The sequence below is a fragment of the Protopterus annectens genome, chromosome 3.part1 (genome assembly GCF_019279795.1).
Source record: "Protopterus annectens isolate FY-2018-M chromosome 3.part1, PAN1.0, whole genome shotgun sequence".
Taxonomy (NCBI): domain Eukaryota; kingdom Metazoa; phylum Chordata; order Ceratodontiformes; family Protopteridae; genus Protopterus; species Protopterus annectens.
In genome coordinates, this window is record NC_056732.1 from 1,393,926,255 (window position 1) to 1,393,939,674 (window position 13,420).

The 13,420-nt window shown below is 38.1% G+C and overlaps 1 protein-coding gene across 1 annotated transcript in view; it reads right to left on the reverse strand.

Annotated features, from left to right (window-relative positions):
- Window positions 1-13,420, reverse strand: part of LOC122798479 (bestrophin-2-like) — a 624,740-nt gene that overhangs the window by 191,054 nt on the left and 420,266 nt on the right. Inside the window, exon 6 of the mRNA XM_044067436.1 lies at window positions 3,976-4,053. Within this exon, the coding sequence (XP_043923371.1) occupies window positions 3,976-4,053 (78 nt within the window). The remainder of the gene's footprint in view (window positions 1-3,975; window positions 4,054-13,420) is intronic.

Genomic DNA, 13,420 nt, shown 5'->3' on the forward strand with positions numbered 1-13,420 from the left:
CATTATTCCTTTCCACAACCATCCTTCCATCCTTCTGGCATAATTTATTTTAATGTTTCCAGCTGCCTTTGGTTCATGTTTCGCCTCCAGTCTATCTTTCTTCACTTGGCTATCACCCCATTGATATTAATATTCCTACTAATGTTTCATAGGTAGCATGTATTCATCCTGCGTCTCACTCCAACTTTTTGCTGTATCTCCTATTACCATCAGCAGCCATATGGATTGTCATATTTATGGCTTCTCCTCTAGCTTCAGAACACCAAAGATTGTCCGTTATCCTTAGTCATCCCCACTATGGGAAGCAGCTGCTCCTTCCATCCCTTTAACTCATTTGACTACCACAACTTACTAAACAACGTTTGCATCTCTTCTAACATATGGATTCAAGCCACCTTCTTGTGGTTCTAAGAGCGCCTCTGCTAAGTCTTCTCCCTCCTTTAGTCTTTCATTTGTTACTAAATCACACTTTTTCAGTCTGTTTGATACTTAATATTTCTGTCAACCTTAGCATTAAGGCTGACAGATACCCTTAAAGGCAGATTTTCATGTCTGGCACTCCCAATCCTCCCTTTTCCTTTCCCCAAGTAAGATAATCCCAGGCCATCCTTGGCTTCCATGCATCCCATATTTATTTATTATTATTTATTTATTGACATTTGATTACTGGGAAAGTCCGACTGGGTAGAAGCCCATTTTCAGCGGAGGCCCGGGGAGTTAAGTTCCAAATTATTGCAAAACATTTTAAGAACAGTAATTTTGCAATCTTTAAAAATAAAACAAAAACATTCTGCATTTTAAATAATTATAACAAATTAGACATAATACAAAAAACATTGGTTAAGAATCGATGCAAGTTTTATGACAATCATTTCATATTTAGAGACATTTTACACAGTTTGTAGAGAAATTAGAGGTTAATTAGTCTAATACAAACAGGAATTGCAATATAAAGTGAGAGAAAAACTGGCTTATGGTATATTTAGAGAGAAAGTCAGGGAAGAGTAGCAGTAAGGAAGCACGTGAAGAAGGGAGAGTAAGGAGGTATAAAGACTGTAAAGGTACTTACATTTAGGGAAATAGTTTATCCTAGTTCTGAGCAAGAACAGAACCAGATTGTAGCTGGGAAGTCTTTCAGAGTGGTTTTGAAAGATAGGAGGGAGGGTATAGACCTGATGGATACAGGTAAGGAGTTTCAGGCCTTAGCAACCTTGCATGAATACAGACAATGCCCAGAAGATTTGCTAGGTTTGTAGACAGACAGGAGTTTTTGATCAGTGGATCGATATGACTGACTGGGAACACAGTTGTGTAGAATGTTTTTAGTGCAGGACAGGCAGATGGACACTGGATAATTTTATATGTGGTAAGAAGTTGTGTATATGTTAGCTGATGCAGCAGTTCTATCAAATTTAAGCTTTTCAAGGTTAGTGAAAGGGGTATGTGCTGCAAATTTATCAACTTTGTTATAGCATTGTTCAGGTTTTAATTTTTGTGGAGCCTGGAGGTTAGTAAGGATGGGAGCTCCATTAAAAAGAGTGGGGAGGAGATAAGTAGTATTAAGTGTAGTTTTAGTTGGGTTAGTGAGAAAGTTTTTGGCTCTGTAAAGCATCCGTAGTTTTTGATGAGTTTTTCTTTTGCATATGCAGGTCAAATGTAAGATTATCATCCACAATCACCCCTAATAGTTTGCTATGAGAAGTGACTTCAGTTTTCATATTATCAAGAGAGAGAGAGAGGACTTAAGATTTTGTTATTTCATGTGTGTGAGAGAGAGAGAGAGAGAGAGAGAGAGAGAGAGAGAGAGAGAGAGAGAGAGAGAGAGAGAGATCTGGGGAAAATTAGTATTTTGGTCTATTTCAGGTCAATTTATAATTGAGAGCAATCAGTTTGTAGCCAGAACAAAGCAATTAACAAAGAGATTCATGTAAAGAAGGTTGTCTGTCATTTCCTGAGACTAAATAACTGGCATATGCAGTGTAGTCTACTGTTCAAGCAAAAGGGGACAGTGGCCAACTTAGTACGAGGTCCTTAGAGTGCACAGACTATTTTATAGAGACTTTCAGTCATAGAACAGGTGTGTATTTAACTGATTAAAGTTAAAACACAAGGTTTTTTATGATAAATATGCTTACATTAAACAGTGACAAAATTCCCAGTAAACTTGTAAATGTAGGGCCTTGTGGCAGAGCTCCTGCAGTATCAAGGTCAGGTGTAGTGACCACAGGCTATTAAACAATGACAGAATTACTTATAGGTGTAGGGCCTTGTGACAGAGCTCCTGTAGTACTGAGGTCAGATGTAGTGCATCAGGCTCTGTTCTGTGAAGTAAGTGACTGAGTATAAGAGGAGATAACACTTCTATATATATGTTCCCTCATCAGTTGAGTTACTTTCTATAAATACCATCATTTAGGGAGCAGTCAAGCACTTGCTCTGGATATAAGACATGAGGCAGAATAACTAGTTATATGATCTTTGTCCTTTGGTCCATATCCATCTTAAGTCCTTTTTTTTCATTTCTCCATCTGCCTTCCCTTTCTCATTTACTTTTTCATAAGTAAACTCCACCATATGGACTGCACTATATGGACGGTGCAGCAGTAACATTGTCACCTCACAACAAGAGGTTCTCCGGTTTGATTCTTGGCTGGGGGTGCCTTCTCTGTCCTCCCTGCGTTTGTGTGGGTTTCCTCCGGGTGCTCTGGTTTCCTCCCACGTTACAAAGACATGCACCAGGAGTGTTTCTCCCCTGGCCTTCACTGAAAATTGGCTTTGTTCCAAGTCGGATTTTCCTGGTAAAACAAATGTTGAATAAATTGAAACTTGCATTATCCTTACATTTCATTCTTTTACCCCTACATACTCTCCTTTCTCATCTTCCATCACCTCTTCCAACTGGAAGGGAGATCCCCCTGTGCCATCAACCAGACAGTCACGCTTTACATCTTTCCTTCCATGACAAAGTAATTAACAATCTATATCCTCTCTGCATAATCTGTCATATTCTTCTATAATAAGTGTATCTCTTGAAAGGCTATAACCTGTCCTCCTGTTCTTTTACCATATCTTATTGCATATCTTAACAACATTTCCCAGACCATAAACATTTTATGATGCTATTTTTATCCCCAAATCAGCCATGTTATATTAATTTCCCCTTACTGTCCTTTCTACCTCTGATCTGTTTTACCACTCACATCTTGTATCTATCTTTCCTTCTCTTTCTGGCTTTACTTATTTTTTCCCCTTTTGTGCTTGTCTGCCTACTTTCTTCACTGACTGTATCACCCTTTGCCCCCTGTTTTGGTAACACCCTTGATAACTATGTACATATATATATATATATATATATATATATATATATATATATATATATATATATATACACGTGTGTGTGTGTGTGTGTGTGCTTCTTGTATTGGAATCATTTTTACTCCATTAGAAATACCTCCTCTAACTACCCCGACTCCGTCATTACCATGAATGTGCTTATTGCATTTGGGATAGTTTAACATCCCTCAATGTGAGTCAGATCTTGATATTCATACATACATATTTTGTTTCATCTCATCCACTTTAACAGAACAATAGAAATAGCAGTTTTTGTGCAACCCCAGCACCCTGCTTCTAGCCTCTCTTCCCCAGCACAAATAGTTGTGTACTGTATAGCAGTCTTACAGCTTTCTAGCTAATATTGGAATCTGCTATCATATAAGTACACACACAGACACAGACACACACACACACACACACACACACACACACACACACACACACACACACACACACACACACATCTATATATGCATTTGTCATAGCCTATGCAAGTGGTATATTTAAACTGCATTAGCTACATCCACTGTTTTCTAGTATATTTATCTCCATCTTTGTTAGTGTTATGTTTGTTAGTGTTATGTTTACCAAAAGCGCTGTGTTTACAGAAATATTTCTGTATAGGCCTGTCTTTCTTACCTGTGTATAAACCAGTGGGATGCTGATCCAGTCATAGCTGTAAAGCTTTGCACACTGAGTACGGAGGATGTTCAGTTCCTGGAAATAGAGTGGGAAAATATCACTGTTAAACACTGTAGATTTTCATTTTACTACTTATGTGTATTACTGCAGAGAGTTAAGTATAAAAGTAGTTGGTAAAGAAATATGTAAACCTGAAATGTTGTGGGTTTGGGTACAACCACAGATATTATGTCATCTAAGGAAATGTGTTATAGTTGCACTGTATATTTTATATTCTCCTGCCAGATTGTTGTGCTGATGACTAATCTTATTTTTACAAGACGTTATACAATAAAGTACAAATAAGCTCTAAAAATTCATAATATTTATTTTATTGGTAATATTACTATGAAAGTTTGTTCCTACCAAGTTATAGTAATACTTCAACTTTTTCACTTATGCTTGATATTATAAAATGGTCAAGTTCTGACTTGTACATTGCATACTATATATAGACTCAGTTTTAGAAAGGATACAAAACTCCAAAAAACAAATAAATAAGGTGGAAGAACGGCAAGCACACAAGATTGTATATTACTCCAGATAGACCGTTTATTACTCCAGATAAGTACTTTCATCCATGGTACACTTAAAATGGACTTTTTCAGATAAAACACACAAACTAAGACACACTTAAATAGGCAATACTTAACTGAATACTTTCCTTCCAAAAATCTTTAAAGTAACAGACTTGTTTTAAAAGATAAACTATACCCTAACTTATATTCCATAAGATCGTTGTTAAACATACTGCAAAATATGTTATCATCAAAAATGTTACAAAGAATGTATATGTTATTTTGATATTATTGTTTTAAAAACCACAAACTAAAATATTTAAACAAAATTCTATATCAGCAACTGTGTAAATCTTCTAAATTATCTAAAATTATATTCAATACAAAATTACTAAAATCGTGAAATTATGTTCATCTCTCCAAAGCCTTTAGGCTCAATAGACAATAAATAGAACTGATATCATTCAAACCCGGCCATGTACATGCATCCAACTTCATTTGCCAAACTAGCTCCTTTTTCCTCCAAATAGAGCCCTGTTGGACCTCCTCTTGGATTGTTCTTAATTCCATCTATAGCCATGTAGTTAAAAGAATGGTCAAGGTTATCCATAATGTGCTTAGCTAAAGCATTAGTCTCCTTTGCTTTCCTTATGCTGTATTCATGTTAATACATTCCCTCTTGCAGTCTACATTCCATTTTGCCCACATAAAAACTTAAGGACAAATTACATGTTGCCAAGTATGCTATATGTCTAGATTCACAATTATACTTGTTGTTCAAATTGTATTTTATGCCCCTAATTGTGAATGCATTACCAGTCTTTATTTTAACACAATAAGGACACCGTCCACATTTGGACATTGTTTTGTTTATGTTGTTAGCACTGTGACAATAATTAATCTGCTCAAAAATATTTTTAAAACTCCAACCTCTTCGGTAAACAATCTTAGCCTTTACATTAATCATGTCCCTTATTTGTTTATCATTCATCAGGCTATTCCAGTTCTTATTAAAAAATCACTTGATGTATTCATAATCAGTAGAATATATTGTAATGAATGCTAATGTATATTGCATATTATTTAACCACAATATGATGTTGTTCATGTATATTCCCGTGCTGGACATAAACTTCCCCACTTTCCCTATTAGATAAAATAGGTAAAAGGTAACCTTGTCTCCTTTTAGTACTAACCTCTGCTACCAGTTCCTCAATTAAGCTGGATGGGTAACCTCTACTTTTAAACATCGTACCCATAAATTCACATTCTTTCTCAAACTCATCATCCTGTGTTATAATTTTTGCAGCCCTTACCAGCTGACCCTTCACCACAGACTTTTTCTGGTGATAGGGATATGAGCTGGTATAGTGAAAGAAGGAATTAGAGTACGTTGGCTTATGATATATAACTGAAACGTATCTATTGTTAAATGTGTCCTTTTTCAGTAACATATCTAAATAAGCTAGCTCATCCTTACTGTGTGCAGCCATAAACTTCAGAAATTGTGTTGTACCATTTATGTATTCTATAAATTGCAACAAGCCATCAGTATCACCCTTCCAAATGATACAAATGTCATTAAGGTACCTCGTATATAACCTTAATTTAGATGTATAATCACTTTTCAGAACAAACTTTTGTTCCCAATAGGCCATAACCATGTTAACAAAAATTGCTCCACATGGTGAGCCCATCGCTACTCCACTAGTTTGTAAGAAATGTTTCCCTTCAAAATAAATGAAATTATTTGTAAGTACTAATTCCAAAAGTACCTTGTATAACTATAATTTCTCTTGGGCTACTCCTTTATAACATAAAAATTCATCTATCCACTGTATTCCTAAATTCTGGGGTATCACTGTGTAAAGATCCTTTACATCAATAGCTACCATTATATCATCAGTGTGATACTCCAAATCCTTAATAGTACACAAAAACTCCCATGAGTCCTTGCAAATTTGTTTTTCATCAGTTAGATATTTTTTCAACTCTATGTCTAAGAACTTAGCACATCCTGAGGTAATACTATTCCTACCATCCACTATCGGCTGCATGGGGGTTAGAGATAGTTTTATGTAACCCTGGGACTCCAAATATCATAGGCGTTTTGGGGGCAAGCATGTTAAAGTAGTTGTACTCATTCAAAGTTAAACTACCCTCTATAAGTAGATTGTTAAGTAACCCCTTTATTTTACTTTTTGCTCCATTGAGTTCATTCAAAGAGACTTCTCTCTATATGCTTCCGAACTCAACATTTCAAAAATTATTTTGTTGTAATTGCAAATGTCCATAATAGCTAACCCCCCCCCCCTTATCCGGTTTTATGATCCAGATTTTTTGTCCCTTTAATAAATCAACCAGTTGTTTTTCATGCTTATTTAAGTTGTTTTTTTTAACACTTTATTAACCCTTCCTGTTGTATTGGAATGCAAGTTCCTCATATCCATTTCACACATCTTATCAAACAACTGCAAGCTAGGGTGTAGTGGAGGGTTATATGTACTTGGTATTCTTAAAACATTTGTTGTAACATTTTCACTCATGCATATTAATTTCAAATTAATTTTTCTCAGGAACAATTTAATATCAGTTAGGACATTTGAAACGTGTGCCCTTCTATCAGGGACAAATGTAAGCCCCTTTGATGGCATATCAACTGTTTCAGTGGTAATCCTTAAGCTTGAAAAATTATACATTTTAAAGTCCCCTTGTGTGTTACATACCTTAACAACATGCTCCTTCCTCATTAAATTAAACCTGACTTCTTCTTCTTCTTCTTCTTTCGGCTTTTTCCCGGTTAGGGGTCGCCACAGCGGATCACCTTGTCTGCACATTGAATGGCAGTAGAGTTTTACGGTGTCGAGTTGCCAGCCCGGCGCCCAACCTTCCACAGAAGGCACACTCACACGCACACCTAGGGCCAATTTAGAGTATCCAATCCACCTGCAGCATGTCTTTGGGATGTGGGAGGAAACTGGAACACCCGGAGGAAACCCACGCGACCACAGGGAGGACATGCAGACTCCGCACAGAAGGCACCCCAGCCGAGGATCGAACCGGAGAACCTCTTGCTGTGAGGCGATTAAATTAAACCTGACAATTGCACTAAATTCAATGTTCCGTGATACAGTCTCACTTAATTCCACTCCCTGCTGTTCCTTCGTTGAAACTTCTTTGTTGGGGGCTGAGGCCACCTGCTCGTGTTCCTCTGTTCCCCTTGGTGAAATTGGTGAAAAGTCTGCTGCGAAACAGCTTCCTGTTGGCGAGATTGAGGATTCTGCTGTGGAAGCTTTTTTGCTGTTGTTTAATACACTAAGATCTTCTGAGCAGGGGATATTCCTCACCATAGTTTACTCCAGTCCCTTCCTCTTGTTGCCTCTCACGGAAGTGTTCATTAACCTCACGTGCATTGGTAATGACATGATTGTACTGAAAACAAGGTTGCTGAGAAAACTGTACAGGTCTTTTACTCCTCCTAATTCCCCATGTCTGTGAATGAAGAGGGACTGGATACACCTTCCCTTTACTGTAATCCTCATTATCCCTATCAAGCTTCTGCCTTTTGGTAGCATGCATTTTATTTAAATGTTGTTCAATGTTCTGGAAGATGCGCATACAAATCTGTTACTTTAAAGATTTTTGGAGGGAAATTATTCAATTAAGTATCGCTTATTTAAGTGTGTTTTAGTTTGTGTGTTTTATCTGAAGAAGTCCATTTTAAGTATACCATGGAATAAAGCACTTATCTGGAGTAATAAATGGTCTGGCTGGAATAATATACGGTCTTGCATGGTTGCCACTCTTCCACCTTATTTATTTGTTTCACTTTTAGAAAGGGTCAGTGTATCAACTTAGGGCATAGTCATATTTTGATTTTATTATTATTGATTTGTTAGCTGGGTAAGTTCACATAACACAAGTGCCTTTTTTCATGTGTGACACATGAACAGTCTGTTTCAGTGACTTGCTTAACAATTGGCTATAGAAACACATTTAAGCATCAAATCTGATGACATAAACGTCAAGACCAGCTCCTCAGAGCTGATGTCAGGAACTGTGGAATGGCCACTGGAACCAGTGAAGACCATTTTGGTGTCCTGGGTTTTACGGGGGGGGGGGGGTGGCCTTCCAGTCCCCAGTAGAATAGGATGAGGAAGAAATATGCATAACTTGGGTCGCAACAGAATAGAATGAGGAAAATACACCATGATAACCTTGCCCTAGCTTTAGTAATTGTTCCTGCTAATTTATCATAGCTGAAATATTGAATGTCAGAGCTGGAGTAAGTTTTGGCATGAACTGCTTTGTTGTCTAAGGCTTAGATTGTAAAATTATTGTAAAGTCTTTGTAAGACAGTGTCAAACTAATTAGACATGCATTGTTCTTTGAAAAGTAGAGAAATAGAATAAGATTTCTTCACATTTTTTAATTGTTTATTGTTCGATGGGAGTACTCCTTGTTTTGTTGTTAAATTCAGGACCCAGAGAGGAGGAAGGTGAACAAGAGATACCGAGCAACACATACAGCCTGTAATATTACTGTTTCTGGCTTTTGTGGTCATTGAGGTGGTAGGCCTCAGTACTGAAGAAGTGTAATCTGAAAAGAACTGGACTGATTTTTTTTTTTCTTTCCATAACAAGCTTTATTGAACTCAAACAGTGCAAATAGGATAGAAACATTTAAGAAAGTTAGAATGCAAATGACATACAGAGCTTGCATGAGTAATACTTTCTTGTCTGACAACACAGAGATTTGACTGACTTACAAATATTTATCTTGACTAAGGCACACAGATATGATTCAATCACTTGTGTCCTTAACCCCGAGTATGAGCACTGGCATCGATCACACTGGCAGACACTGGGCAATGAGCACTTCAAGATTATCTTTATTTCATTGTTTATATCCCAGGCAGAGTCTTCTTTATTCAATGAATAATCAACAAGACCTAGGGAAGGCTTCTTATCTATTACTGTCAGATGTGGTGCTGCGGTAGCGTTGTCGCCTCACAGTTAGACGTTGTCCGTTCGATTCTCAGTTAGAGTGTCTTCTGTGTGGCGACATGCGTGAATCGGCGTTCCTTCATTGAAGGTTGTGTGTTAGGCCCGGCAAGCCAGTACGTAAAAATCTACTGCCAATCATTAGCGGCCCGGAGTTCCGCTTTGGCGAACCCCTAACCGGGAAAAGCCGAAAGACACAAACAAACATTGCCTGTCCTTTCAACACTGTACTTCTTCACGACTTCTGTGGGTTCGTCATAGTTAAAGACTAAGTACTTATACCTGAGCAACTGCTTATTTGTGTATTTCTGCTCATGAGATTCAGCCCTACCTGGTTTCTTTTGCAGATAACTCATCAATTGTTTTTGATAACTATGCATCCAATTGCTTTCTTGGCTGCCAGCATTAAAAACACACAACATTTATTTTGCAGGAAATGTTGGTGGATAGAATAGCCTAGCAAAATTAGTACTTTACTGAGAATCACCTTATTTAAAAAAAAAACAAAAAAACAAAAAAAAAAAACGATTTAAAGCTGCTTTAATCACCTCCTTGAAAGTCTCTAGTCTACTTGCCCAAAACATATGAAGTCACTTCCCTCTTTCTCCAACTTGGCCTATCCAATGTAGCCTGTTGGCCAAAGGAATACTTCTTTATATACTGTTAGAGGTTTAAAAATCATGCAGAGACTTCTATGGAAGTTTATCAAACCTTCTAGACTTAGCACCATATCCAGGGAGTTGACCGATTTGTACTCACTCAAGTTAATTTCCTTACCTACGCACAAACTTACCTAATCTGATGCATTATCTCTTCCTTCAACCCACACAAGGCCTTAGCAACAATACTAACCAGTCTCTTTTCAATCAGGTACTCACTCCTAGCATTCAGTAATAACATGTCTATACTTGGCAAATCTTCCTGGCTTGCTTCTAATAGCCTAGCTACCTGTAACACTTGAAAAGCCTAGGTATTTGAAGTTCCACCCTAACAGAGCCTAAACTTATTCTTTGCGTAATCCCAAGAGACAAAAAAAACGTTTTACTGTCTTTTTTTTTCATTTGACTATTACCCACTGGTGCAATGAGAAGCATTGTCACCTCATAGCAAGAAGTTCTGCTGCTCAATTCTCAGTTGAGGTGCATCCTCTGGGGAGTCTGCATGTCCCTCCTTTGTTTATGTTGGTTTATCACCCATATCCTGAAGACATGCAGTAGGTGGACTGGAAATCCCAAATTATTCCTTGGTGTGTGATTGGCCTGAATATGACATGAATGAAAGGCCTGGCGCATACAACTATTTGTTGCTTTAGGATAATGTTAGCCGTGTACTGAGTTCGGTCATTAGGTAAGTCCTGTCTAATGCTGATCTAAAGTAACATCTCTGAGAGGAGTGAGTAAAAACTGCTGATATCTCCTTTAATCAAAAATGATCAATAAAGCCTATATTACATGTATATTACTCTGAACTTCCTGAGCCCTCTTTCATATCATTTTTACTAATTACAATTTTCAGTCACTTAAATACAAACTCCATCTGTTTTGAAATATAATCACCATCTTTCTTCTCATTTCCTGTTTTCTATTCCGGGACCACAACAAATAATTTCAGAACTTTTTCCACCTTTAATGTGATCTATAACCTGTACAATTCCATTGAAAAACAAACAAATCTGTTAGGGGAACAATATAAAAAATAAAAAAATGTAGTGTACGCTGGTTGCATATGTGTGCACACCCTTAAACTAATACTTTGTTGAAGCACCTTTTGATTTAATTACATCATTCAATCTTCTTGGGTACACACCTCCAATCAATTCACCCCAAATAAAGTTCAGCTGTCCTAGTAGGAGTTTCCTGACATTTACTCAGTTGCCTGCTACAGCAAAAGCCATGGTTCAAAGAGAGCTTACACAGCATCAATGGGATCTCATTGCTGAAAGGTATCAGTCTGGAGAAGGGTACAAAAACATTTCCACAGCATTGGATATACCATGGAACACAGTGAAGACAGTCACAAAAAGTGGATAAAATATAGGACAACAGTGACAATGTTCTTTGTGTTTCACTGTTGCAGTCATTACATTTGGGTAATCTGCTGGCAGGGTGCCTTCAGTTGGCCTGAATTCCAAAGTCTTGGGTCCAGTGTCAGTTGCTGTCACCTCTTCCATGACGTCATGGAGTCAGAGGTATAAAACATGCAGCTGGCTCCATTTTCTTTAGTCTTTCTTGCCGCACGGTGCCAGAAGCAGAAGCATTTCGCAAGTGCCGGTTGGCCGACTACTGAAATATTCGAGTTTGAGTTTCAGAACCGAAGGCTTCACTAAAGCTAAGTACCCGGTTGGGGAAACTTTTTTCTTGCTTTTTACCGATGTCAGAAAAAGTTAATAATTGTATTACTTGTGGGAAGCAAATACCTCATAAGGATTTCCATTTATACTGTATTCCTTGCCAAGCCCTTATCACAATGTGCCTGGATGTCGGTTTTGTGCTAGATTTAACCAATGCACTATTAAGTGTCGGTATATTTTTGCAACAAAGTATTTTGGAAACAGATTTAACAACCCAGAAATGTCATCGGATAGTAGTCTGACTACCGGAGTACATAAAAAACGCAAAGAAAAGGACAGAGAAAGGCAATTGAGATCCAAAATCGACGACAAAGCTTCTCTTAAGCCAGTCACTGGTTCGCCGGTACTCAGTGAGGTGGTTTCGCAGCCCCTGATACCCGCTACCTTCGAGTCACAGGCCTCTACTGACACCCATGTGGAGTCCAGCATGCCACAAGATACTCAAGGTATTGGACCAACGGATATATCTTCCACAGATGGGTCCGGAGCTGCTGAGCAGGCACCGGCTTCTGAGGGTGTATTCAGACCTCAACATTTGTATATCAAACAGATGAAAGCTGCAAAACTAAAGACAAAATCAACTTCTAAAACTAAAAAACTGACTCATGAGCCACATGCACAGGCCTCTATGCCTAAAAAACAGATGATCAAAATGGCTGAAAACCTTATTACCTTGATCAGGGGTACCCATCCCCCTCCTGATAAGAGGCCTAGGCAAGACATTGATTATGAATCTTCAGATCAGGTTTCTATTTCTTCTGATTCCTCTTCTGATCAGGAATTATCTATGCCTCCCTATGAGGATTCTGATGCTGAGGAGTCTATTCCATCTGCATCTTCTCCTGAGGATTATTCATTTGGAGAAACCTTGCATACTTTGAGGAAGTATTTTCACTGGGAGAGTCAAGACTTCTCAGAATCAAAAAAGAGGCTCAGGGATTTCCTTCTTCTCCCTCAGCACAGGCCTTTAGCCATCCCCCCTGTTTTAGACATTGTGGATGATGTGTTTTCGGAGTCAAGCTTGACCCCTGACTCCTTACCTCCGGCTCCCAGTAAGCCTGACAGATATTACAGGGTCTCTGACTCACATAACTTTTTATTTAGAAAACCTGCTGCTGATCCTGAAACTATTTCACAGGGTCCAAAGGGAGTTAAGGCCTCAACAGCAAAAATATTACCCCCTCTGACAGAGATTCAAGGGCACTGGACAGATGGGGAAAAAGGTTTATACATCTGCAACCTTGGCAATCAGGGCCTTAAACTGTCAATTTCATATGCTTAACTACCAACAACATGTTGTGGGATTGCTGAAACAGAAAATTATGTTGATTTCAGAATGTGCAGAAAATAAAGAATTGCAGGAATTATTGCATGCAGCTGAACAAGTTGGAAAGCATACTTTGCAATGTTGTTTTGATTCCTTAGAGGTCTCCTGCAGGGCCGCAGTTACTGGTTCTGTGATTAGGAGGTATGCCTGGTTAAAGGAACAAAATTTGCCTGATCATGTTAAAGCTAAATTGCTAGATGCTCCT